The 27,349-nt window shown below is 43.1% G+C and overlaps 5 protein-coding genes across 5 annotated transcripts; 2 read left to right on the forward strand and 3 right to left on the reverse strand.

Moving 5' to 3' along the window:
• The first annotated feature begins 1,740 nt into the window (after positions 1–1,740).
• On the forward strand, positions 1,741–2,550 carry LOC116259202 (pectinesterase inhibitor 10-like). The gene has a single exon (XM_031636893.2). The coding sequence runs from the start codon at positions 1,785–1,787 to the stop codon at positions 2,364–2,366; it is 582 nt and encodes a 193-aa protein (XP_031492753.1). The 5' UTR covers positions 1,741–1,784; the 3' UTR covers positions 2,367–2,550.
• Positions 2,551–5,847: 3,297 nt separating this feature from the next.
• LOC116259735 (alpha-amylase isozyme 3C) lies at positions 5,848–8,195 on the reverse strand. Its single transcript, XM_031637655.2, has 4 exons — positions 8,053–8,195; positions 7,833–7,965; positions 6,481–7,286; positions 5,848–6,271 (listed from the first exon to the last, which is right to left on the reverse strand). Exons 1-4 carry the CDS (start codon positions 8,137–8,139, stop codon positions 6,020–6,022), a joined length of 1,278 nt encoding a protein of 425 aa, XP_031493515.1. The 5' UTR covers positions 8,140–8,195; the 3' UTR covers positions 5,848–6,019.
• A 6,421-nt stretch (positions 8,196–14,616) lies between these two features.
• On the reverse strand, positions 14,617–16,394 carry LOC116259279 (ras-related protein RABA6b-like). The gene is made up of 2 exons (XM_031637010.2): positions 15,550–16,394; positions 14,617–15,256 (listed from the first exon to the last, which is right to left on the reverse strand). Exons 1-2 carry the CDS (start codon positions 15,765–15,767, stop codon positions 14,806–14,808), a joined length of 669 nt encoding a protein of 222 aa, XP_031492870.1. The 5' UTR covers positions 15,768–16,394; the 3' UTR covers positions 14,617–14,805.
• A 1,688-nt stretch (positions 16,395–18,082) lies between these two features.
• Positions 18,083–23,022, reverse strand: LOC116259383 (pentatricopeptide repeat-containing protein At5g27460). Its single transcript, XM_031637174.2, has 3 exons — positions 21,495–23,022; positions 21,050–21,380; positions 18,083–19,915 (listed from the first exon to the last, which is right to left on the reverse strand). The coding sequence occupies exons 1-3, from the start codon at positions 21,533–21,535 to the stop codon at positions 18,659–18,661; spliced, it is 1,629 nt and encodes a 542-aa protein (XP_031493034.1). The 5' UTR covers positions 21,536–23,022; the 3' UTR covers positions 18,083–18,658.
• A 128-nt stretch (positions 23,023–23,150) lies between these two features.
• LOC116259385 (polcalcin Jun o 2-like) lies at positions 23,151–24,029 on the forward strand. Its single transcript, XM_031637176.2, has one exon. It carries the CDS (start codon positions 23,162–23,164, stop codon positions 23,933–23,935), a length of 774 nt encoding a protein of 257 aa, XP_031493036.1. The 5' UTR covers positions 23,151–23,161; the 3' UTR covers positions 23,936–24,029.
• The last annotated feature ends 3,320 nt before the right edge of the window (positions 24,030–27,349 follow it).

Genomic DNA, 27,349 nt, shown 5'->3' on the forward strand with positions numbered 1-27,349 from the left:
ATAACCTCATCAAGTTTCCCTCCCTCTCTTTCTTGCCTTGGCTAATGGTCTGTCTTCTCTCTAGTCACCTATTTTGACATTGAGTTCCAAAAAAATTAAGCTAGAAAGCTTTTATGGAACTTTTCTCGTTCTTAATTATTGCAAGCTGTCATTGACTTTTGTTCGAGCATGTAGCATAAGAGTCCAAATGGGTGAAAACTTTAGCCCATTAACGCAGTGATAAGGAGTTTTAGATCGACTTGAAACTGCTAAACTGAGGAACTACAGAAATTAACTCTGCTTAAAGTAAACAACTGGAAAACACAACTTGGAGAAGTGTGGGGAAGGGGTAAAATCTTGAATTCAGTATCCGCCACAAATTGAGTATGATCTACTTTTTATGGAGGAGAGGAATGCCCAAGGATCTGGAACCATGTGAACATATGGGATGCGGATATTTCTAGATCCAATTACTTGAGTGTGGATCTAATCGTGGATCCTTTATTTACAAACGAAAAGAGATGTAGCTAGGTTCCAACCTAAAAACAAATTAAAATTAAACTCTAGTGCAGAAATCAACTGCTTAAGCACTTTGGATCAGATGTATTTTGGATTTGAGTCGGCTCTCTGTGTATGTATGGGGAAGGGAAGACGGAAAAAGGAAGCATGTGATGGTGGCGAGAAGGGACCGACCGCTACTCCGTCTGTCGTGGCTTCAATCTTGGTCCTCATCTGCCAGACATGGCCCATCGAGCAGCAGCCTGCTTATCTAGTACATCATTGCCCTCTCTCGCCCCCACCGCCTTTAATTTTTCTCCGGCGATGATCACATGCATCCACAAGTACTCAGACCCAGTATAGAATGGAAGGAAGCGGTCCGAACAAATTAGTTATACATATTTCTGTTAAATTTTCAAAGCTGACTAAGACAGCCTTCGCCGTAGCATAAGCTTCCGCTGGTACTCACTCCTCAACCTTCCGCTTCCAGTTTAGACTTATATTAGAGATGCCATCGCTCTCTGGCCGCCAACCACCGGGCCGGTGTTTGGGCCATCTGTCTATTATGGCTAACAGGCAGGCCAACTCATACGTCTATCGTTTCACCTAATTATATTATTATTTCTTTTCCAATTAGGGCAAATTAAGCTTTGGGGTTTGCAAATAAAAAAAAAAAAAAAAAAAAAAACAAAGAAACAAAGGAAAAGCTTAAAGGGAATGAAGATTCTGCAGGAAAACCAAGATATATCAAGTGCATGTGGAAGATATCTTTCAACTAGCTGTGGATTGCTATAAACTTGCTGAGTAAGAAAAATAGCTTTCAGTTTTAAGTATTAATACAACTATAATATATTATAAGCTATTGACTTTCTTGCATTGAGAAAATTGACCCATGTGCAATAGTTGAGTAAGTCGTGAGTGGGTTCTTAAAAAGTCAATCATCTATCAATACCACGTTTATGTGTGGTAAGGTTTTCGAATACTCAATGCGTTCTGGAGTCGGTGTATTTTCGGTTGAATATATGTGTTTGCGTGCACGAAAGCATGCATCTAATTTTTCTTATGCTCTCCCTTGCGAGGAGAATTAACTCGGTTGGATGGCAGGCGCCACTGCCACTCATAAATCGTCGTAATGCAAGTAAAAGAAACGAAGGGAAAAGCAAGGAGAAAACCTCATAAATTTTCACTTGTGCCACTGCATGCGCATCCTACCATCGGCCCCTCCCTATATATTGGTCGCTTATGCAACTCTTCTTCACAACTTTCGAGTCGGACGTGAGGAAACAGTCAGCCAGAGCCAGCCAAGCATGGCCAATTCCTGGTGGATCATCGCCCTTTTCATCTCAGCCACCACCTCGGCCGCTGCCGCCTCCTACGCGGCCACCGCCGAGGATTACTTGTACGTCAACAACGCCTGCGCTTCCACCTTGTACCCCTCCCTCTGCTTTTCCTCGCTTTCCTCTCACGCCGACCGGATCAGGAGGAACCCCAGGAACCTCGTCGGCGTCGCCATATCAGTCACCCTCTCCTCCGTGACAGATGCGGCTATCTACATGTTGAGCATGAGGCATACGAGCGGCGGGAACGCGGAGAAGCTCGCACTTTCCGACTGCACCAAGATGCTGGCCGACGCGGCCAGCCAGATGCGGGCGTCCATGAAGGAGCTCAAGGCACTGAAGAGGGAGACGCTCCGGTGGCAGCTCAGCAACGTGCAGACGTGGATGAGCGCCGCGCTCACCAACGAGGGTACGTGCACGGACGGTTTCGACGGGCTGGACGAGGCTGTTGGCGGGGCGGTTTCCGGCAAGATCGGATGCGTCACTGAGATGACGAGCAACGCTCTGGCACTGGCTAACTACTTTGCATCTCAGGCAAAGACGCAGCTTTGAGCCTTCTTTTTCTCTCTGCCCACCTCATACGTGCACTGGCCTACTCGACTACAGAGAGTTCTTCTTCCCCGTCCTTTTTTTTTTTTTCTTTTTCGCTCTTTCTGGTTTCGTCCACGGAAGTTTTACTAAAGAAATTAAAGACCAGTGAAATGCTTGTCCCAGGGGTTAGTTAACTGGGACGCTATTTTCGATGTCTGGATATGAAATCTAGGTTCTAGCAGTAGTAGGAGATATATCAGAAGGGCAGTGGAAAATGAAAATGATGTGATATATAATGTCCAAAAAAAAAAAAAAAAAACACCACCTGCTTCCTTTGAATTGCCCACAAGATTTCCATTTCGCCATCGTCATTTCTTCTATCTCTATATGGTCATGGCTAGTGTCAAACCAATCTTTTTTTTAAGGCTATAAGCAATTACAAATCAGTCTGAGTGCCGACTTAGCTAAGTCACGGAATAACAAGCTTAATTTTTTCATGGCACCACCGGTGTCGTCAAGGTTGAGGCAGCAGCCGTTTGCTTGTGGCGAGCATGGGAGTGGAGTTTTGGAATGAGGAAAGACAGAATTTCTTCTCTGCAATGCACAGACAGAAAAGGTTGCACTGCTTTCTCACAGGAGTTGGAATAGCGTTCGGATGAGTCATGGCCGCTTGCGATTGCCGGCGCAGCTCTTGCTATCCTCTCGCCAACCCATTTCCGTCAGATCCTCAACTTTTAGTTTTCTACTCGCTTTTGGGGAAAATGGAACGATGGGGTTAATTTATAAGCCTATGAAAGGCAAAGTGAACGTTTACTGCATGCTGCTAGTGCGCGGCAGAAGTATTAAAGCCAACAAGGTGGTAATAGAACCACCCGAATTGCGTCTAAATGGCCAATGCTTAAATTAAGTAGACAAAATCTAAGAAGGGCATGTGGCGACCCATATTAGATGAGAAAGGGTGACAACTACCATAGCCAATGGTGGTAGCTGCACATATGTGTTTTGTCATCAACACCATGCTTTATGAGCCATATCAATCGAGACGCCCACAAGGTGGAAAAAGAAATTTGTGTCTTTGATCAAGGAAAGGAAAAACTGCATCCTTTCTGAATAATGGAGGAAAGGGAAAGCAGTTGAAGCGGGCTCCACCTCCGCATGCTTAAACACCGCACGTTAAGGAGAGTTGGTTGCATAAAAATGGAATAGAATAGAATCGAATCGAAGAAAGAACGGACCCCATTTTTCAAAGTGGGGGGGTGGGCCATGGGGCGCTCTCCAAATTTGGGCAGGCCTGGTACCCCGTTTCTAACTCAATCATGAATGATGAACAAGCGATGGATCAAAAATGAGGGGCCGAACAACTTTTGAATCGGTCCCAACGATCCACTATCAACCCCTTCCTTCTACTCTTTGTTTTAAAAGAGATATCATCGAAAGTTAGAAATCGAAAAAGTAGATTGCACTCGATTGATCGGAGTTGCACTCTGCCCAGGACATCGACATTGACATTGACATTTAATTTAATTTAGTTGATTGCGAGGAAAACGAATCCAAGTTGTGGTGCCAAATTTTGGCTCCCACTACCAAATGCTAGGAAAATGGTGTCTCCTCATTAATTTTAGAGGCAGCAGCCATAGCTAACAGGCGATGTGGATGGACCGAAATCACAGTGACAGTGATATGATCTATAGCTGCAGACACCACTTCGCCATATGGGTTGGGGATGGTCGGGACTCGGGACAACAACGAAACGCATCATCGCTTGTGTGTGTAGCAGATGATCGGGTCGCCTCTGCTCCATCCATTTCCATGTCGTTGCCGCTGTTTCTTTCATCTGAAACCTCCTCCTTTCCCCTGCACTTGTCATTTCCAGCGGCGACGCGCTTTGTCTGTGCCTGCAAACGTCGCACTTCTTGCTTCATACGCCTCCTCACCTCACGTTTCGTGTTTGTTTTATTTTCCCTTTCGACAACGGCACCTCACACACAATTTTACATGACTCGTTCATCAGGTTGGCAGCACAGTTAGCGGTTCCGGTAGAGGCTCAGGCTCAGCGCTTCACCCTTGTATCGATCGAGCGTCCAGTACGTACCAAAATGTAATCATCTCTCTCTTGAGGGTGCCCTTGGATCCGAATTTGACGCTGAATCCAAATGGGAGTATGTAGTTGTGTTACTAGGTTAGGTATCCCAACATATTTTTTTCCTTTCCAAAACCTACTTAATTTACCTCAAACTCAGTCGGACACAAGCTATCCAATCGGACTTGAATCTAAGATTTGAAATTTTGGTTGAGTTACATCCTCAATACTCATTTGCCGATCATCAGATGTAAAAGTTAAAATTATTAGATCTCGATCCTGTTTGCTTTATAGCATATACTTGTCTAATAACCTCCAGCTGTTTATCATGCAGATTAAACAGCAGGTTCATTCACAATTAGAAGGGTAAACAGTGTGGATCCACCACGCGTATTGAAGGCTTTACCTTTATAATTCAACTTAATTAGCAGCCCACTCCTCCAACTCCACAAACCAGGTGATTGGAAGCCTTGATATATATATATATAGCCACCAGTTTTGGAAACCCTGAGCCTCCTTCATTCTCTAATATATTAATACATATGTATATCTAACGATCTATGTCAAATATTTTGGTTTTGAGATCTTTAGATTTTGTGTACCTTCTTTTCTTGAACTTTCCCTCGTCGGTGTGATTAGTTCAGTAAGAATCCTTGGTTCATCCAGGTACAACACAACACAAAGATGGGAGCTGGGGGAGCTCGCAATCCGCTAATATGTTAGAAAAGGAATTGTCGTCGAGAGAAAGAAAACCATGATATAAGAGTTTATGTTTCACCAATAAGTAAACGAAAATACTTATTCCCCACAATTACGATGATGAAATAGGGGTTTCCAACTAGTGAAGCCATACTGACGGATTGAACCCCGTATCGCCTCTAAATAAATAATTAATTTTCCCTTCTTATTTGTAGCCAAAGCCCAATACAGATGTGATCACCAGCCGGTCCAGATCAAGTTGGGTGCATGAAACAAATTTACACACTACTTCAAAAGAAGAATTTTGAAAAAATTTTATAATAAAGTGTACCATTTTTATAATCTATTTCTTTTCTATCCGTCTTATTTTGATTTTCTATCCTTCTTATTTGTATGTATGTATGTATGTGTGTCTAACCATACCAATTAATTCTGGTTTACAGAACTGTAACCAACTGGAGGGGTTCCTGTTTTTGAGGGGAGGGGCCTTGGCTTGGACCCTCGTGTTTGCATCCACATCCACAGATGAGATTATTAAGGGGCGGTCGGTGCCCTCGATACCCTTCCCCATAACAACCTATTGGTTAGTTAATACATACATTCAGGAGGGCGATCACATTAGGCGGCCAATTACTTTTGTGTCGGTGAATATGTCAACTTAAAAGCCACCTGATTTGTCAATCAAACATGTCACGGAGAGATAACGAAAGACAACGTTTGGCCTTGGGGGAAAATAAAAGGATAAATTATGAATTGTTATTTAATAATAATATAATCCGTTTTTCAGGTAATAATCCAAGAAGAATAAACTTATTGGGCTACATCTTTATCCTTTGAAAAGGAAAAAACAAAAAACAAAAGGGAGAGAGGGACGGAAAATTATTTAAACGTGGAACTACATTTTGTCCCAGACGGCGTAGTTGTTTCCTGAGGCCACCACTTTGTACTGTGGGGGGATCAAGTTGGACAAGTCTGTCCTGGAGCCTATCTTCATCATCATCTTCTCGTCGATGGCTGCCAGGTAAAGGTCCGCCTCTGCCTTGATTATCCGGACACTGCTTCCTGGATGTATCCCGTTTCTGTTCCTGACGGTGCTCAGCGCGCAGATCTCTTTCCCCAGACCCCAGTCGAAGTAGTGATCATAAAACTGCAGCACCGCAACAGAGAACGTCAACAACCACCATTAGTTTCTATTTATGCAAAACATGTTTCATTTATTTTGCTTTTTAATTTGACGAATTAGGTGCTCTCCCGATCAACGAGAGAGCTCTCTATATGTCGATTTTAGAAGAAGTGAAGATGGATGAGTGAGTGAGTGAGAGCGGAGAATTCAAACAAAAGGGGAGAGGTGCTTACGATGCAAGGGACTCCAGGGTGGGTGAGGATGTAAGCGTAGCCCTGCATGACTTTGTCGGAAGGGAAGGGCCAGTATCTCTGCGTCGACCCCGTGTCATGGTTGTCGACGAAAGTGACCGCCTTCTGCGGCATCCACCCGATGAATCCAGGAGGCTTCCCGTTGGGATCGATCATCCTCCACAGCTCTCCCTCAACCGCCGCCTGCAGTATGCCCTTTGTGGTGAAATCGAATGCTCCCGATGCCCCTCCCACACCGTTCACCCAGTTGGCCAGTTCCTGCCGGTGAGGGTCCTGGCTATAGAGCGGCTTCCCATCCTGGCCGTACCTCATGGCACCCCAAATCTCTGCGACGGCGAACTCGGGCGAGGTGCGGCCGAGGTAGCCCCCAGCGATCTGAGCGGAGTAACCCTTGGCGAAGTCGAGGCGCCAGCCGTCGAAGCCGATGTCAGACTTGAGCCAGTTGAGCCAATCGGTGAGCTCCCTTTGGACCCGGTCGTTGAGGTGGTCGATGTCTGGCGCGGCAGCGAAGTCCTCGCCGGTGTCGTCGTGGCCGGTGCCGTCCGAGTACTTGGTGTCTCCCTTGCAGATGGCCCAGGGACCCCAATCCAGGCGGTCGTCGGGCGTCCCACCCTCGAAGATGCACCATATCCCCCTCCCATCCTTCCGCTCTGCCGTCCGGTGGTTGATCACGATGTCCGCCACCGCATACATGTTGGATTCGTGCAGCGTGTCGATCAACTCCCTCAGCTGCGCCTGGTTCCCGTACTTGGACACGTTCAGGTCGTAGAGCCTGCCCGGCATGTAACCTTTTCTCCCCAAACAAAAAAATTTTTTTTCCCGGTTATTCTTATTTTGTCAAGCGAATTAATCATTTCATTAGCATAAAATAAATTAATCCTAGAAGCTAACTTTCATTCTTTGATGGCATGAGCAATTAAACCACAAGACTTTTAATAGACAAACTAAGATCAGTGCCTTGATGGCTCATCTAGGCTTTTGTTCTACGTTGGCAGGAACTGAGTGGGGTCTACTTGGCGAGAAATTGGAGAGGCACATTGAAGAGAAGGAAGACTTTTATTTTGTCACCTAAGATTCAAGAAAGATGAGAAACAAAAGCATACCTCCAAAATAAATGAAGAAAAGACACTTTTTTCACTCGGAGTCCGAGTGTACCTTCCTAGAGGGCCGTGGGCTGACAAAGTAAGGGTGAGGTTTTCTTTTCCTTTTGCCTTTTCCAGGCTTCACTCGTAAAAGTTTCTCTCCGTCCTTGAAACAAACTCAAGGTGAGGTTTCTGCACTTACCATGGTTGTTGTGAGCAAATAGTTTCGAGTGAGGAGATTGAGGTGGGTACCTTCGGGAGAGACGGACTGAGAGGGAGGCGGCAGCCACACATGGGTAACACCAGCTGCTGCTAGTTGAGGCACCAGGTTCTTCAACACATTGTACCACCCTTGCGTGTTCTTCCATGACTCCCAGTTAAATCCCTACAAGCAAGAAAGGAATGAATTAAAGTGCAGGGGAGGCAGGCATAGGCATTTGGGGGTGTAGATGGAGAGGTGGGGTTTGTTTACCTGGAAGAGGATCTGGGCATCAGAGAGATAGCACCCATGCAAGAGGAGGATGCAGAGGATAGAGGAGAGGAAGAGAGAGCGTGTCATTTCCAAGAGAAAGAGAGAGGGAGGGATTGCAATGGCTGGCAGGCAGGTTGCTCTCTCCCTGCTTGACCCCAAGGGAGGGGGGGGGGTGATTTATACAAGCGGGGATGATTAGAAAAGGACAATGAAGATAAGAATTGTTTTGTTTTCATGGAAAGAAAGAGACAAAAAGGGGAGGGAGAACCGTTTTTCTACGTTTGAGTCGGTTTTGCATGGCCCCCAAGATCGTCCGTCCTACGTACCCGACCTCCATTTCTTACGTCACTTAAGAGCTCTTAACACTGAGTATTCTTACGTGTGGGAATACACTTAAGAGTGGTAAGAGCATTACCCACACTTAAGAGCATAGCCACCCTTAAGTGTGGGTAATGCTCTTACCACTCTTAAGTGCCGTAAGAATACTCTTAAGAGCTCTTAAGTGACGTAAGCATACTCTTACCACACCAGATTGATTTTTCAATTGTTTAATTTTTATATTTAAAACAAATCTTTAATTAAATCTTATTCACAAACGATTCATAAAATCATTTAGCTTTCAGATTCAAGATTTAATAACATTGGAAAAAATACAAGTGAAATGTTGTCTTCATCAAGTATTTATAATAAAAAGTAAATAAAGAAAGAGAATACAAGTTACCTTGCAAATCCCTCAAGTTCTATGTATATAATATCTATGTGAAAGTAGCTTTCCTTTCCAGATGTTCATCCTTCCTGCGCCCTTTGAATGGATCAATGGTTCCTTCTTTTTCTCAACCTGTCCTCGATGTCTCCTGTCAAATCAAATGCATCTTTATCCTAAACAAGCCTTTGCACCAACTTCCTGATTTTTTTGGGCTAAAAAATTGTTCAAACATTAGGAGGTGAAATGCACTCTCACCCCACTGCTCGCTCATTCTAAAAGCCTTGTTGTTCTTGATTGACTCGCCCCACCAAAAAGGCTTCTGCCAACTCCAATGGCTGTCCTTATGAAATTCGATCTAAGGAAAGCCTATAAGTGCCGCCCACTAGCCTTTACATTGATGAGGGCAAAATTTTACAATCTTCCTTACCATTTTTTTCTATATATAATTGTATTCTCTTTCTTTATTTAATTTTTATTATAAATACTTGATGAAGACAACATTTCACTTGTATTTTTACCAATCTTGAATCTGAAAGCTAAATGATTTTATGAATCGGTGAATCGGATCGAAATCGTTTGTGAATAAGATTTAAATAAAGATTTGTTTTAAATATAAAAATTAAACAATTGAAAAATCAATCTGCTGTGGTAAGAGTATGCTTACGTGTGGGAATACACTTAAGAGCTCTTAAGAGTATTCTTACGTCACTTAAGAGCTCTTAAGAGTATTCTTACGTCCAACCGTTTCTACGGCGCCAAAAAGCTCAATTAAGGCACTTCGCTTTTGACGGTCCTCTTCGTTATCCGTTCCGTATTCCTGTGGGGATGAATGAGTTTCTTTTCTCCTTACAGTCCACAATATCTCTCTCTCTCTTTCCCAAGCTGTTTCACAGATGGAAGAAATGCATTTATCTTGACCCTCAGCCTCCGGCCGGACACCAAGGTCGGCCGGCGGCATCACTTGGTTTCAGAGCGCTCGCGTGCTCATCAGTTAAGTAAGGCCATCAATTCATGCTCCCTTCCTATGGTGGTATCAATTATTAACTAAAGGCTGCATTACTAAAGTAAATCCGCAAACCCAAAACAAAGAAAGGAAAGAAAATTCGTGCCAAGAGAAGTTTCATATAATTTTTCAAGTAAAGAGTGAAAATTCTCTTTCAAATGTATGTATGTATTCAATATCAATACTATAAAAAGCGGCACACCATTACATGGCCTGGTTTCATTACGCATAGGGAATGTACGTGCACTAACTTCGTTTTCATAACTGACCAATGTTGCAGTCACAACGAAGACGCAAAGATTCTTTGTACTCCAAGTTATGAAAAGAGATAGGTGCACGGTCATAAAGTTCTGCAACTCATAAACTGAGTCTCTTCAAAAGCTTAACGTGCAGTTTGGGAATTCATGGTCTTGAACCTGGAAAGCGAAAAAGTTTTATTATGTATAAGAAGTGAAGACTCAACAACATAATCATGAATTTTAATTTTTTTTATTCATGCACATCACATTCATGCCACAAAGGTTAACTTAAAAAAGTTAATGTAAATTTGTCATACATAATTTTACCAAAAAAACAAATGCAACTATGGTACACCTTATTCCAGTTCCTATGGTACGCAAAGCCATGGAAGTGAACCTCCCAAACATTGCAAAAATATGAATACCCCAGTCGCCTGCAATATTGTCGCCCAATGATCTGATCCCCTTCTTCTTCATTTGACAAATTTACATTAACTTTTTTAAGTTAACCTTTGTGGCATGAATGTGATGTGCATGAATAAAAAAAATTAAAATTCATGATTATGTTGTTGAGTCTTCACTTCTTATACATAATAAAACTTTTTCGCTTTCCAGGTTCAAGACCATGAATTCCCAAACTGCACGTTAAGCTTTTGAAGAGACTCAGTTTATGAGTTGCAGAACTTTATGACCGTGCACCTATCTCTTTTCATAACTTGGAGTACAAAGAATCTTTGCGTCTTCGTTGTGACTGCAAATCCTACATTTATTTCGCTCTCAAGTTTAGGCCTTGGTTGTTCCACCAGACATTGTCGCAGTGTGATTTTCACCGCATTGAATTTTACTTAGAAAAAGAAATTGTCTGCACTGGATTTTTTGGGTGAAAATAGCACAGCCCAGGAAAATTGCAGTCAGTTCAAGCATATATTATATATTCAATACTTAATTATTGGGTATTTAATTGTTGTGCGAACCTTTTTGACCCTTCCTTCATGCCATACGACATATATATACATCATGAATAGTTGTCCCACAACTTGAATTCATACCACCAAGCGCCCTTAATTTGGTTGTAGTTTCCAAACCATGAAGGTGTATACCTCTTCAATTATGAATATTTTTGCATTGCTAAAATCTTTTTTTTAAAAAAAAAAAAAAAAACTTGGACGGCCTTTTGAATTATGACATCTTTTCCTTTCAGAATATTAATCCCTGCTTCATTTCGGCACCTTCTTTTAGTGCCTGTTTGATTCAAACAAACGGTGTAGAATGGGACTGAATTTTTTGGAAAAGCGAATCATATTGTTGGGGGACATAAGACTAGATGTTGTCCAGAAAACTGCATAAATCAGGAATATTGAAATTTATCATGCGGGCACATGCTTTCTGCTTTTATTGTTTATCAACCCAGCTAAGAAAAAAGTCTACTTGCAGAATGACATCTTTTATAGGAAATTGTATGAAGCAAACTTTTGTCCTCAGCTAGCATCCTCCTTCCTTACAACACAAGCGCTACATCTTTTAGTCCTTAAAAAGTTCCAAGGGGAACTAATAGAAAAAGATCAATTAGCCATTACAATTTGTGCACTGTGAAAAATTGAAAGCCCTACACGCCGGTCATTACAATTAATTTTTCAGGTAATCAATAAGATGTACTTTGGTCATTTTTAACTCATAACATTGGTCCCTTGTTAGCAGCCATAACAATAGCCAGCTCCTGAAATGAAATTTAATGGGTGCTGAGGCAATAAGCACCAACACCTGTGCAATGTTGTACAAAAAATCTAAAACCGAGACTTACTAGCCTCCTCCCTCCAGAACAATATATAAGAATTAAATGGACGTGAAAAATTAACCAATTACCTGAAATAATCTTAGGTTGATTGAAAAGGAAGGACAGGATTCTCCAATCTTCCTTATCTTTTTCCTCCCTATATAATTTTATTTTTTTTTCAATTATTTAATTGTTATGGTCAACATTCCATTATAAGTGCCGCCCACATTGATGAGGGCAAAATTTTACAATCTTCCTTACCATTTTTCTCTATATATAATTGTATTCTCTTTCTTTATTTAATTTTTATTATAAATACTTGATGAAGACAACATTTCACTTGTATTTTTACCAATCTTGAATCTGAAAGCTAAATGATTTTATGAATCGGAATCGTTTGTGAATAAGATTTAATTAAAGATTTGTTTTAAATATATAAAAATTAAACAATTGAAAAAATCAATCTGGTGTGGCAAGAGTATTACACTCTTAAGAGTATCCTTACGTCACTTAAGAGAGTATTCTTACGTCACTTAAGAGGTCGTCCAACCGTTTCTAAGGCGCCAAAAAGCTCAATTAAGGCACTTCGCTTTTGACGGTCCTCTTCGTCGTTATCCGTTCCGTATTCGAATGGGTTTCTTTTCTCCTTGCAGTCCACAATATCTCTCTCTCTCTTTCCCCCAAGCTGTGTTTCACAGATGGGAGAAATGCATTTATCTTGACCCTCAGCCTCCGGCCGGACACCAAGGTCGGCCGGCGGCATCACTTGGTTTCAGAGCGCTCGCGTGCTCATCAGTTAAGTAAGGCCATCAATTCATGCTCCCTTCCTTATTAACTGAAGGCTGCATTACTAAAGTAAATCCGCCAAACCCAAAAGAAAGAAAGGAAAGAAAATTCGTGCCAAGAGAAGTTTCATATAATTTTTCAAGTAAAGAGTGAAAATTTTCTTTCAAATGTATGTATGTATTCAATATAAAAAGCGGCACACCATTACACCAATGTAAACACGATGGTGTAAATGCCGGCCCTACAATATTTTCAACCAACCAACTATTGACAGGTCCAAAGCCCGTCTGTCAATCCTCCTCTCAGAATTTGTCTAACAAAAATGAAACACAAGGATGATTTCCAGCCCATGCTGCTATTGGACTTCATTGCGCCTAACTAGACGGGGCAAGGATTGTCAATCCTTCGTTTATACATGACTATCTTGGATTCGTTGATGACTTATCTGTTAATCCCCAAAGAAAGAAATTCTTTGTCATTTGGACGCAATTACACTTTACAGATGAGGCCTTCATGCGATGCTTACAGGGACTCCACCCACTTACATCATAAAAAGGTCAAAGAACACTATTGAGCTATGACCATCTTCGGGGGTCCGTCACTCTGTTGTATCGGTTTGAGCTAAAGTGATGGGCAGTATCCAACCACTTTTGATAAGCAGTAATATATTTGTAATCTACTACCTTCTCCGAGAACGGAGTGGATTTTTCTAGGCTTACGCACGCACACCCAACCCAACCACACTGTCAGCAATTATTTACTGATTGTGGGACTATTTTTTACGTGGTAAAATAGTAGTTATATTATATACTCGTCTAACAACATCAAGTATATATGCTAATCATCCTTTGTCAAACACCTCTATTCCATCTCTATACATACATCAAGCACCAGTCATTCAATACCGACTAATTTACCATTTTCCGTCCAGTTTGCTGTATAGAAAATATTTGTCTTTTACTCTTTTAAATTTGAATCGAGTGATCGGACTTAAAACCTAACCTAAGATGTAAGATGGGAGGGAGCACCCGATGTGCCTAGAGTTCTTCACCTGCCACGTTTTTGGTCGCTATCGGGCGGTCAATATCCTGCCTGAACCTTGAAGTTGACCATCAGGCAAGCAACACTACTACTCATAGTTCTCAATATCACCTTCTCTGTATTTTAGGTCAATGAACTAAAAATAATTGCATCATAACGAGATCTTTCTAAACGAGACTTAGCCTTTTAATTGAGCGAAAGGGGTAATTCAATTGGCGTAGTTGGTGGATGATGGTTTAATGAGCATCTCCATCACCACACAAGTCTTTGGGCCCGCAGGATACGTTACTTTACGTAGTAGGGGCTGACATTTTCAAAGTCCAGAGCAGGTGAAAAAAAAAAATTAGCCCTTCTGCTCAAGATCTCCACATCCCCAACAAAGGATTTTAATTTTTTTTTTAAGAAAAAGAAAAAAAAAAAGTAAATTTGGCATTGAAGATTATAATAATCAGAAAGCAAGTTCTTGCACGAAACAAAAAGTTTTCTTTACGCATCCATTCTATATATATAACCTCCTGCTCCGCGCCCACACTCACCAAGTGCGTCTTTTTCATCAAAATTGACATTTGAACAGGGACCACAAAAAATCGGTCTTCTCATTACAATAGATTATTTAATGGGAAGGATAAAATAAATAATTTTGTGAGTGTGTGCAGCGCAAGAGCGCATGCATATCCATAGGAACAGCACAGCAATGCATCAAAGGAGTTTAATCCGTTGTAACTCTCTTGAAGATAATATTTCGGAACAAGTGATCTTCGTAGAGCTGGTATTCTATTGGCGTTGATTTGTCAGGTTCCGAAGAAAGGTTGAGTCCATCTAAAAAGAGGTGTAAACATGTTGAGAGTGGGTGGCGTAGTCATCCTGAAAAAAACCTCGAAAGCAAAAGCGGTAGCTATCCACTCCACAGCAAACCCGCCGGGGGAGCAGAGCAAACCTTTTCATGAATTCGTCACCGCCCTCATCTCATCCAACGGTCCACATACCAACAAATAATGAAGGAAGAAAGAAAAACTTCAACCGAAACATTGTTGTTGCCTTTGCCATCATCCCCTTAATTTCAACCCAACAACGGATAACACGCAGCCCAGTAGGTGAGGGCGTTTCACTCATCTTCACCCTTTATTTTTTTTTTCACAAAATGAACCACAACAGGATGTAACATCAAAAAATGAGCAGGAAAAACACACAAGCAAAAGCTAGCTCACCCCGCAGAGCAACAACCCTTTCTTTTGGTGGCAGAAACTTCATGAATATTCACTATGGCCTGTCCAGAACCAGGAGGAGGCAGCGCCCCAGCGGCCGACGCCTCCTTTCTCTTCGCCTCCAGCCTCCTCTTGCTCGTGATCTCGTGGATTTTGGAGATCATCTGCATGAAGGCCTCCTCCACGTTCTTGTTCTCGAGGGCCGAGGTCTCCATGAAAAAAAGGTCCTCTCTCTCTGCTATCGCCGCTCCCTCCTCGATGCCCACCGCCCTCTGGCCCTCCAGATCCGATTTGTTGCCGACGAGCATGATCACCATGCTGGGGTCGCTGTGCTCCCTCAACTCCTTGAGCCATTTCTCCACGTTATCAAAAGTAAGACGCCGAGTGATGTCGTACACCAACAACGCCCCAAGCGCACCACGGTAGTAAGAGCTCGTTATGGCTCTGAACCTGATGAAAATTTATTTCTTTTCAACACTCACTCTCCTTTTTTTTTCTCTTTTATGACCATATATATAGATATACATACACATGTGGAACGAACGAGAGGGAGAGACAACGGGACATGTAGACTCACCACCATGCTTATTGGTTATGAACCGACTAAGTTGGTTAAAGCTATCTCATTGAGAAAAGATGAATGACAATCAATACTAACCAGTTAATTTTCTTACTTGCTTAGGTACATGTATATATAAATATATATGTGTGGAGAAAGAAAAGATTTTTGTTGTTTAATTTACCTCTCTTGGCCGGCGGTATCCCATATCTGAGCTTTGATGAGCTGGTCGCCGATGGTGATGGTGCGGTGGGCGAACTCGACGCCGATCGTGGGCTTGCTGTCGAGGCGGAACTCATCGCAGGAGAACCGGGAAAGGAGGTTGGACTTGCCGACGGCCGAGTCTCCGATGAGCACCGCCTTGAAGAGGTAGTCGCACTCATCGTCCACGGCCTGCGCCATGTGCTAGTTTAGTAGTTTCCCCCACCCCCTTTCTCAACTCCCAGTCCCAAGGCAAGGCGTTCGCAGCGTACAGAGAGACCGGAAGGAAGAATTGATTGATGGACTGGGGGGAGGCGCACAACTTAACTTAGATTATATGTAGCAGAGATAACCCCAACGAAGGCGAGAAAGAAGTTGGGCTTTTTCTTTGCCTTCTTCTTCAAGGAAAGGGGCCGGGGTTTGCTTATCGACAGGGCAGAGGAGGGAGAATTGGCAGAGTCGACGAAGTCTATGGTGATGATGATGGAGGACGAGAACCAACTGGTTTGCGGTGGAAAGGTTGAAAAGGGGAGGGAGAGGAAAAATCAAATCATGTTGCAGCCTCTTGCGCTTACGTTTCGAGGAGGAGGAGGAGGGAGGAGAAGGGAAAGAAGAAAAAAAAAAACAAAAACAAATTCAAAATGTAGGGTTTCCTTTGATTGCTCGGCTCGGCTCCGCATGCGCCTCTTGTCCAACTCCAACACGGTTTGCTGGATCGTATGATATGAGCCTCGTCCAATACCATTTTCTCGGTGACTTGACCTTTTATTTTCAGGTAACCTATAGTTCTTTATTGGAATATTGTCTGTGCGTCAAATATGTCGTAATAATATTGGTCCAATTTTGAAGTCAGGTCCCCAAATCCAATTATTGCACGGATTCAAAAACCGATGTGCACAACTGAATCTTAGTCCAATATCCAAAGATGCGAGCAGATGTCGAATCTTATGCTAGTCTCGTTCAAGTTCAGTTTAGAATAAACAGTATGCAAAACCAAGTTTGAATGGTTACACATACTCCTCTTAAGTCGGTTTCAATATCGGGTGCATTCAAGTTGAGCCCGAACCGTACAGCTCCGGGGTTGGTTAGGTTAGGCCACGAGAAAAAAGTGGGGGTGGCGAGCCAGTGATTGTGGGTTGGATAATGTGCTTTGTCAACTCGTCACTTGAGCACTGCGCTGAATAGGAAGGACTTCACTAAACATAATCTTTGTATGCACGACCAATCGTTTGAATGATGAAGATGGTGTATAAATTAATCATTCATCTATCAGCTTGTTCATGGTTGGAGGATCTTTCTCGTCTTTCCGAGCGTGATATCTGTGCAAGTCTATTGCGGCCCAACCTCACCACCGATGCCGTGACAGAACAAAGCAGGAAGAGTTGGTCGACACAACACTCAAGGTCATGGGCCACCCCGATTTAGATTTAGTGCTCTGCCTTACATGCTCCAAGCGGGGATTAGATTAGATTAGGACTCCTGCTGCTTTGCTTTCCTTTCCTTTCCTTTTCTTACATCGGTTTTCAAGCAAGGTCCAACACACTGGACTCCCACCCAGCCAAGGTTTTACGCAAGTTTCCTATTTAGGAGCCATAACTTCTCCTCAGTTCCCTGTCTTTGCCTTTTCTTTCAGTCATGAAAAACCACCGAGTTTTTATTTTCTTTAAGCATGTTTTCCGGGTCGGCACAACGTGGTCGTGTTTGGGAGCAATGTTTTTTGGGTAGGAAAAAAAAATGTAGAGTTCACCGAATCACCATGCTTGGATTGACACTCATTTTTCTCAGGTCCCTCTTTGTTTGGACTTCAGGGTGGAATAAATTTCTTCTCCCAACAAATAAAGTTGCGCCTCCTATTTCATTCTAGTGAAACAGAAGATAAAGCAATTTTGCAATCAAACATGAACCCTTTTCAGACCCGAGTGCATCCTCAACCTTCTACTGGCCGCTTCTCGCAGAGCTATAATTACAAGCCTCCTCGCAATTCCCTTATCATATACGTTCAAACACCAAAGAGAAATTTTTAACATTTTAGCAATACAAAACACCTAAATAGGGTAATTGCCTCGATAACTTTGGCAAAGTCCATTTGGAAGACACGAAATAACCAAGTCAAATTATGGCCTGTAATTCACATCTGTTATGTTCCTCAAGCCTGCACCAGTCATGAGGTGGTAGGGTACTGCACAAAGTCAGATTGGGTTCCAACCTAAAAGGTGTGGGCAACCGCCTGCCTGTTCTTCGCTGACCACACATTGTGATTATTTGTCTAGTAGAGATCAAGGGTTTACAGAATTTCCCATGGGAGAACTGATGTTTCGATCTATGACTTCTCAAATAAATCAAGGATAAGCTCCGAAGAGTAACCAAATATGTTAACCTCACAAACAGTAACCAAAGGAAAACTTTTTTCCACCTATACTTACGAGTAACTTGTTATGAAAGCATTTTAACTAGAAAGGACTCGGTAAGCAGGTGGCGGCATCAGAATTGTGCCTGATGGCTTGTTAACATAGACATTACCGAATATGAATATTAAAGCATATAACTAGGCTGCAACCTTTACTGTTTACTTCCAGTTTGCTTTCACGCACTGAATAGACTGTAATCCCACAAGCAAACCCCGTATTGTTGTCCAAACTCTGGACTGTGATACATATGCTCACACCTCATATCGACTCCAACCCCTAAGCAAAGGTCATTTCAAGACCAAGAAGAACAACTCGGCTGTTAGTTTGATACTCAACCAGCATATGGGTTCAAGGCTGCTTGCTTCAGAACTAACAGGATTTAGGAGACTGCATGATCTGCATATTTCCAACCAACCTTCAGCCAGATTGCACACTAAATTGCAAATAGACACATTCTCGACAAGGGCCTGCCATTTACCCTCCACCAATGTCAACATCATGTCCTGTAACCAGTAATAGTGCATGAAACATGTCACAACTGCAAATCAAACCAGACAATGGCCTCCAACCTTAGCCAATTCCAGTAATGAATAACACAAGCTGCCCTAGAAGTGAGGAACATATTCAACTAGCCTTAGCGCAGAAGTTGTGATGCATCATGACAAACAGCCTAGGAAAGCCTCGTCAGCCATCACCAGATGCATTATTAGTGTTTACATCCTTTAAAAGTGCTAGAGCTTCTTCATCTAAATCAACCTTATCCTTTTCAATCATCTTTAAAATTTCTGTAGCTGATCTCCGTGTGCAGATGTACAGCCGGAGCAGCGTCTTGTACAATGGCCCAGTCGCCAATCTTAGCTGATGCAGAGTTTTGATATACTTTGTTGCACCATCAACATTTTTCTGAAACTCAAAGTACTCTGCAATGGCCAGTAGAACAGAGGAAGAGGGCTTCCAATTGCAGCTTTTCATCTTAGAAAATCCTTTCTTCATGGCTTCAATAGCCTTGTCCATCTCTTTTGCTTTCACCCACCCTTCCATAAAAATTTCCCATGTCTTATAGTTTGGACACCCACCTTTCCTCAAGGTACGAAGATGCAGGGATTCAGCCTTGTCCATCCATCCTTCTCTCATATAAGCACCAAGAAGCACATTAGAGACTCTAATATCGTACTTGTGACATTCTGATTCCCAAATATGGAAAGCCATCTCAGCTTCCCTAATATTACCAACCTTCATCAAAGAAAGCAATATACACATGTAATTTGTACTAGTCAGTCTTACTTCAATTCTTTGAATAAGTTTCCATACTCTAAGGACTCCCTCCTCAATGTTTGCTCTAGCATAGAGCGTCAAAAGAAAGAAGTAACCAAGATGCTTCTTAGGTGACAGTTTCTGCTCGGCCATTTGTAGAGCAGCAACTGCCTTGCTGATGAGATTAGCATTTACATAGATGTGTGCTAAGGTAGAGAGTGTGCTCCAGCCAACCTCCAGATTTTTGTTAATCACCATTTCCTCGTACACTTTCTCCGCAGCCCCAACACCCGATACCAGAGCACATGCATTCATCCAGAGGTTGTAGGAGAGAACATTCAGGGGTATTTTGTTATGTTTCATCTGCCGAATTACCAATGGAACTCTTTTGTATGAACCAGTAGCCATGTACAATTTCATCATCTCATTGAAAGGATGGGCATCTACAGCCAAACCTGACTGTTGCAGCTTCAGCATAAGAGCCTCAGCATTCTCCACAGCCTTGTTTATGACATAAGAGTGGAGAAGGGGCATACAAGCAGCCTTTCGTGAGACTCTGTCATGGAGGTTCTCAAAATACTGTTCTCCATAATACAAGCCATGAACTTTTATCATGCAATCCATCATGATGGCATGGTCAGCAGCTGATTTTGAGAAACCAACCTCAGTATCCAACCACTGAAAAATCTGCAAGTTATACAAATGACACATTTCAATTTCCTTCTACAGAGAATGGATTAAACAGCACAAAAGCACAAACTTGATTGCAGTAAGAAAAAGATAAATGAAACAGATGAATCAGAATCTAACATTATATAGCAATTAAAAGGTGGCCAAAATGAGAAAACACAATCACTACAAATTAAAATTGGTGTAGCAGGTCTTTTATTCATAATATTACAATCAATACTGGACAAGTAAATATATGTAAATAGAGTCGGTAACACAAGCAGATAATAAAGGTTTTAACTAACTGACCATCTAGATAAACAATATTATCCCTTCACTCTATAGAAGCATATAAAACTCTAAATTTTTCTCAAACAGCATCTCATTTAATTCAACAAGTTCTTCCACTGTTGGACAATATGGAAACTAAAGTGGTGCCTTCAAACTTTAGAGCACCTTTTAGAGACACCAATGTAATTAACTTCAGCAATCGACTAATTCTTAAAAGCACCGCCGCAATGTAATAATTCACATTGTGACGGTAACCACACTATTTTTCTGGAACACGCTCTACAAGGGCCCCAAATGACTTGCACTCGGTACGGTACGGACTCATTTAATCTGCACAAGTATCATGATTATGATGAAACATGAAGCACAAAGTAGTTGACAAGAAGGATCAGACAGAGAAGAATGGATGCAGAGAATGTGAATATAGAAATATTAGCTACGATCACACACACAAAAAAAAAAAAAAAGAGCCTCTTAGAGACCAATTTTATCACAAGGACGGAGTGAGTCACTCATGCTCAACTTCATACCATACCCAACATATTCGCGTCTATTCTCTGATATTCTAGCATCACTCATTGGATGCTCTCCAGAATGGAGACTCTAAGGCATGCTTTGGGAAGTTCTGGAAATTAGTACAGAGGCCTTATATAAAGGCTACTGCAGAGAAGGACAAGGAACTTTGCAGAAATTCCCCCATCTCTAAATAGGGAGTCTAATTGCATAATATCATAAACAGAAGATTTACTGGCACGGTAAGAAATAGAGTTCGATGCAATATGATTAGTTCGCTAAGAATTCCTGACAGAAGCCTTCCATTGTTGATTCCGCATAACTTGGGGGAGAAAAGGAGGCACAAACCTCAAGCGCATGTTTGTAACGGCGAGACCTCACAAGCTGCTTCGCGATCGAACGGAGCTCCGAACGGCGAATGCCTTTTCCCTCATCTACCCACTTCTTGATAGCATCCGCCGCACTCTTCTTGGGGAACCTCAGCCGCAGGATCCTTCCCCTTAGGTCGTCTCCCCGAACGTCCACCGGGGTCGCCAAATCCCAGTCGTCACGCTCCGTCCCACTCTGGCAGTTCCAGGACGCCGAGGATAAACGTTTCCATTGACACGCCATCTCCTGGCAGAGGACGGTGGACGGGAACCCATTCACCAGCTGCTTGGGATTTCCGTGACGAGAGACACTAGGAAGAAGCAGAAGCAAGGGAACAATGTCAATCTATACATACACACACACACACAAACACACACACATACACACACACACACAAGGAGGGAGAGAGAGAAGGAGAACCTACCGCCTCAGAAGAAAAAGAACTAAGCCATGGTAGAACGCCATTAACCTGCTTCTAGTGAAACGCAGGAGGCCGCACCGCAGTGCTTGCCGCCAGGGTTTTGGGTTTCCATCCGGATTACGATGGGGGATGGGGACCCAAACCTGTTACTACACCCACCATCCAATGCCGGGCAGTCGATGAGGCGAACTCGTCGAGAGCCTGAACGGCCTCTAGTTTTGTGAGGGCACCAAACATCGGTCTATTCTTTGGATCGGACAACTAGCAGAAGACCGTTCGGCGCCATTATTATATAATGAATCCGCCCAAGAGAACAAGACAGATATATAACGGCTGCCAAAGTCATCGAGCGGTACCAATTTCTTTCACGGTCCGCGGGAAGGTGACCATCATCCCTTGAGAAAACGGCCGCTTCCCACCAAACAAAATGCGCCCTCCCCCCCTCGTTAGTTTGAGACCTTTAATTGTCATTGATGTTCATATTACAATTCGTATCACTGCTATTTAGTACTCTCAACTCTCAAGTACATGACCACTGAGGTATAAAACATAGGTGTCGGCAGGCATTTTTATCTATCTTCCCCATGGATTAATTGCTTAGGATCACTGGAGCTTGTAAAATCGGTCGCCGACTTTTTATAAACTGCAGAGGACTATTGATTTCTAGTGGCCCTAACATGACATCTTACATATTGCTATCTAGATGGTTCAAAAGACGTTTCCTACCAATATAAAATGGTTTCTCCTACCATCAATATAAGGTGGACTATTTTAAAACTGCAAAGTATATTCTTCATATCATGGCATTGTTGTTAGGAATCAACTGTCGAACTTTTTCTACAGAAACATTAATACTTTTCGAATAATTAATATGCATGACGAATTGTTGGTCTGAGAATTTTACAAGTCCTTCAAATGTTGGTAGCATGGTTATGACGCCGGAAGTCAGAAGCGGTTCCTTGCTCAAACAAAACATATCATATAGATCACAGACACAACTCTTGTTTGCAAGGACAAAGTGAAAAATTGATGGGCACAACACCCGCTTAACTACTCGCAAGAGGAGCCCATCACTCCTTGATTTGTTTCTCTAACTCAATCAAAGTAATAACGGATCAGTTTGAGGCTGGTTCTTAAGTTAACATCAGGTGGCAGCTAATTTTCACACGGATCTTAACCCGTGTGTCCTTTCCATTTATGAGATGAAACAAGAAGTCGGTCCGTCCTTCACAACCAGGATGGGATTGGCAAAGGAGCGTAGGCAGCACAAAATCTTTGTGGCCGAACCTGCGAAAACGCAAGTGCCTCCGTTTCATTTTCAATCAATACCAACATCAGACGCGTGCGTGACCTCTCCCCTCCTTCCCTTCTTAATCTGAATCTGCAGTTTCAGGTCGAGAGAGAGCATGCTTTGCCTCATTGAAAGCGACGTGCAAAAGGGTCCCTCCTCCTCTCCACAACAAATGAGGCCGAGATCGTAAAGCAATGCGCAGATCCGCATCGTACCGGGTAAAGCGCGTGGGGTAGCGGCGGAAACGACGGAACGCAAGGCCAAAGCCAGCACGAACGACCCACGTGCCCGCTTACCCACATGGAATGGAATGGAATGAAATGCGTACAACCACAAAACACAGAGGCAAACGCGTCCAAAACGCGCTTTCTCCCTCCTCATGCCGTCCGCTCACCTCCATCCACACATACATTTTCTTTCTTCCTCTCTCTACCCTTGGCCTTTCCAGTCGGGACGGAAGAAAAACAACAAACAATGGCCCTCAAACCCTCGCCTTGAAATTTCCGGAGCCAAACAGGGCCGTCGGCGAGGAACGCCAGAGAGGGGGCGCCCGAGAGGGATGAAGATGAATTGCTTCAACCCCTACCACAAGAAGAAATCCTCGAAACGGAACCCTAACTCTCTTCATGCCTCCTCCTCCTCCTCCTCCTCCTCCGACTCCGTCCCCTGCCCCTCCACGGCCACCACCTCCGCCCTCTGCATCCAGGACTCCGGCGACCTCCGCCTCGTGTTCGACAAGTTCGATGCCAATGGGGACGGCCGGATCTCCACCGACGAGCTCGAGTCAATGCTCCGCTGCCTCGGCTTCTCCGGCCGGAGGGAGGAAGTCGAGTCCATGATGCGGGAGGCCGATGCCGACGGGGACGGCTTCATCAGCGTCGATGAGTTCCTGCACATGAACACGCAGGAGACCGACTCCTCCAAGTGCATGGAGGACCTCAGGAACGCTTTCACCATCTTCGACCGCGACAATAATGGCTTGATCTCCGCCGATGAGCTCCACCAGGTGCTCAGGAGCATGGGGGAGAACACGACCCTCTCTGCCTGCAAGAACATGATCCGCGGCGTCGACAAAAATGGCGACGGCGTCGTGAATTTTGAGGAGTTCATGAGTATGATGACCAAATCCCCCATACGATCTACTGCTCATTAAACAAAATTAATTGTTACCCTCTTGTTCACGTGTCTTGTTGCTTGTCTTTCCACTCTTTTTTCTTTTATATGACTTCCGCCCATTTTCCTTTTTCCTCTTCATCTCAAGATTAAGCAAAAAACCGATTCGCAGCTCCATTCGACCGAAAAGATGGATGGTGCTTTCCTCATCAACTTTTTTGTGCTTATCCATGTTAAAAGATTAAACATTTCTAATTTAGGAAAGGCCAAAAGAAATCAGAACTTTTGGTATGAATCGTCCTCGATGTTGAGATCGAACATGCTCTCTATGTCTGGGGTTCGCACAAGTGCTTCTCCTCGGTGTTGATCACGCACACGTCTTGCGCAAAAGCGCCCTCTGGCGAAGGCGAAACCTGCAATCACCAACACAAGAGAGTCAACGTCTACTGTACTCGAAAACCTCTGACGGATACAAGTGTGCCCTCTTTATGATGGAAGTCGAGCAGGAAATTGGGCAATCACCTTTCGGATTTAACGTAACGCAGGAAGCTGTACTACAATCATGTCCCCTATGAAGGCAAGTAACCAATTGTAACGTGTTCAGCCGAAGCTGATTAGCCGATGCTCCGCGTCTCACATTTGAATCTGTCACTAACTCGCCAAGTAGCTGCGTTTAGGCCGTTTTGTGTTTAGCCTGCGTGTACGCCTTGTTTACGATTTGTAATCTGATTCAATATTTTTCTCTAGCATCTGCTCAAATATTTGAACAGCCTCAAGAGCTTGTCCTTTGTGAGCATAGCGTGCAATCATCGCAGTCCAAGACACAACATTTCCACATTTTGAGTACATTGTAAGCAATGAACTGTCCACAGCAAGGTGGAACTCCGGGTCTTTTTTTATGGTTTGAGCATGAAATTGCTTGCCCAGTTCCAAGTACGTGAGAATTGACAACACCCCAAGGAGAGATGACACAACAAAATATCTATTTTCAGTCCATTCTTCAGCATCTCATGAAATTGCATCAAGGCCTCCTCACAATACCTATTTTGTACCAAACCTGAAACAACAGAGAACCAAGAGAAGTGATCCTTTTCTGGTATACTATTGAATACTCTGGAAAGAAGAAACTGTGTCACCACATTTGGAGTACATGTTAACAAAAGAATTGCCTACGAGGGTTTGTCTTTCCATGGCAGAATGAAGAGCAAAGCCATGGATTTCTTTTCCTTTCCTCCATGACTTGCAAACAGAACAAGCAGCGAGGAGAGCTGACAGAGTAAACTCGTCAGGGTTCAGTTCTTCAGGCTGCATTTTCCTTACTAGTTCAAATGCCTTTTCTGGCTGGCCATGATCTGCAAATCCAGCAATCATGGATGTCCAAGAAACAACATCTCTTTCAACTGCTCCCTCAAACAATTGAAAAGCTTCATCTAGGCTTCCAGATTTGGAATTCATTGTGTAAACTGAACTAGCCACAGAAACATCACAACCTAATCCTATCGTAACGGCAAAAGAATGTATCTGTCTCCCTAGATCTATGTCGACTACACTCACAACACTTGATGTTGCATATTTGTCAGGTCTCATTCCTTGATGAAGTATCTGCTGGAACAACCAAATAGATCTTCCAGAATTCTGGCTTTGAGCATAACCAGCAAGCATCGCTGAGAATATGGAAATAGATATCTTGTCATCTCTCGCTCTTTCTTCATGAAAAACTCACACACACAATTCAATGTTACCATTTTTGCATATGCATTTATGAGGGCCTCGAAAACCACAGTGCCTGAAAGAAGCCCATTCTTCAACATCCAACAATGAAACTGCAATACCTGTTCAAGTTTGGCTATTTTAGCTCAGGCAGAGAGCATACATATGAGAGTGTATATATTTGCATCAACTCCGAAGGTTCTCATGTTGTTGAAGAACTCAAAAGCAAAAACAGCATCATCCTGGCGAATATAGCCTGAGATTACAGCTGTCCAGGACACAACATTGCGTTCTGGCATTCTCCGAAACACCACGAGTGCATGCACCATGCTTCCACATTTTGCATACATGTCCACGAGGCCAGCTGCAACACAGACATCATCTAGTAGTTTGCATTTGTTTATCCAAACATGAATTGATCGACCCAAGTCCAATTCTTCGATACCAGCACAAGCAATTGAGTCACTTGAAAGCGAAAAAGAAATTGGTACAAAATGAGAATCATACAGCATAGTTTTTGAAGAGAGGAAGTGCCACCCAGTTCTCTTTGTGCCTTACGCTACCAGCAATAACAGCATTCCAAAGGACCACATTTCCGTGAGGAATGTCATAAGAAGCCTACATGATGTCGTCAAAGCTTGTGTTTTTGGCCAAAAAATCAATCAAGCTGGTTGCCGCATACAGATTGGATAAATATCCAAATTTGATAATATACGCAAACACCTGAAACCAGTAGCGGAGCTACGTGTGGGCTGGCGTGGGCCACTGCCCACGCCAGCCCATGAAAGCTCCCCTTGAAATCTCCTTGAAAAGGAGCTCCACTCAGGTTCAACGGCATGGGTTGCCCATGCCAGACTTGGTTCGAGCCCCACAACAAGTCTAGAGTCCCACAACGAACAGCAGCTCCAGCCTCCAGTCGTCTATTAGGGCAGTTACTAAAACCATCTTTTCCCTCTGCTGCGGTTGTCGTCGCTCCATCTCCAGCATCGCTCAATATGGCTCTCTCCCTCAAGTCTCTGTCTCTCTTCTTCTTATGACAATTTTGATTTGGGAGTTTCTATTTAAACTTTCTGCTTGTTGTTTTGGGAGTTTAATTTGCACCTTTTATTACTAATTTTGGAGTTTGCGGAGCACTTGGCAGTGAAATCAAAAGACGACTGATCACTAATTCTTGCAAACGGAGATTTGAATTCGACTAACTTCATAAGTTTGTTGGTAGATTTCTGTGCCAGAAAATTACATAGGCTTCTGATTTAGTACGTCTAATGGCTGGATCGGTGGATCTTCCATGAAAATGATAACCCAAAACTTGACTGTAAACAGAAATATAGTTCATTTTGAAATTTTTAAATTGTCAATTTTTCCTTAAAATTGTATGTGACATTTAAGTTGGTATCTCCCAGTAATGGACATAAGCAAAAAAATTTTACAGAGCCCCACAACCAAAAATTTCTGGCTCCCCACTGCCTGAAACCCTCTTTGCAAAGATCAGCGCGAAGATCACGCAGACAGAAGCCTGCTAGACGAAGGCATCAGGCGTAGAGCCTGCCAAACGAATCCTGCAGCGGTGACACAACAACTCTTCCAACTGAGGATCATAAACAAAACCAGGGGTGATAGCATGCCGAGATGCAAAGTTTGGGTGGTGAGTTTGAATAGACAACGGGAGAGCAACATGGCTATATCTGCAAATTATTGATTAACTGATGGAGCTGTGGAGAAGTGAGCACGGAGATTAATCCGG

Source organism: Nymphaea colorata, chromosome 8 (assembly GCF_008831285.2).
Source record: "Nymphaea colorata isolate Beijing-Zhang1983 chromosome 8, ASM883128v2, whole genome shotgun sequence".
NCBI lineage: Eukaryota > Viridiplantae > Streptophyta > Magnoliopsida > Nymphaeales > Nymphaeaceae > Nymphaea > Nymphaea colorata.

Bases quoted from the DNA above. Each gene is read 5' to 3' on its own strand.
- LOC116259279 (XM_031637010.2), bottom strand. From the start codon at position 15,767: ATGGCGCAGGCCGTGGACGATGAGTGCGACTACCTCTTCAAGGCGGTG. The intron at 15,257-15,549 runs GTAAATTAAACA...AATTTTCATCAG, and splicing joins GATACCGCCGGCCAAGAGAG to GTTCAGAGCCATAACGAGCT.
- LOC116259735 (XM_031637655.2), bottom strand. From the start codon at position 8,139: ATGACACGCTCTCTCTTCCTCTCCTCTATCCTCTGCATCCTCCTCTTG. The intron at 7,966-8,052 runs GTAAACAAACCC...TCTTGCTTGTAG, and splicing joins ATGCCCAGATCCTCTTCCAG to GGATTTAACTGGGAGTCATG. The intron at 7,287-7,832 runs GTACCCACCTCA...TGGGGAGAAAAG, and splicing joins TCAGTCCGTCTCTCCCGAAG to GTTACATGCCGGGCAGGCTC.
- LOC116259385 (XM_031637176.2), top strand. From the start codon at position 23,162: ATGCCGTCCGCTCACCTCCATCCACACATACATTTTCTTTCTTCCTCT.
- LOC116259383 (XM_031637174.2), bottom strand. From the start codon at position 21,535: ATGGCGTTCTACCATGGCTTAGTTCTTTTTCTTCTGAGGCG. The intron at 21,381-21,494 runs GTAGGTTCTCCT...GCTTCTTCCTAG, and splicing joins GTTCTTTTTCTTCTGAGGCG to TGTCTCTCGTCACGGAAATC. The intron at 19,916-21,049 runs GTTTGTGCCTCC...TATAACTTGCAG, and splicing joins GTTACAAACATGCGCTTGAG to ATTTTTCAGTGGTTGGATAC.
- LOC116259202 (XM_031636893.2), top strand. From the start codon at position 1,785: ATGGCCAATTCCTGGTGGATCATCGCCCTTTTCATCTCAGCCACCACC.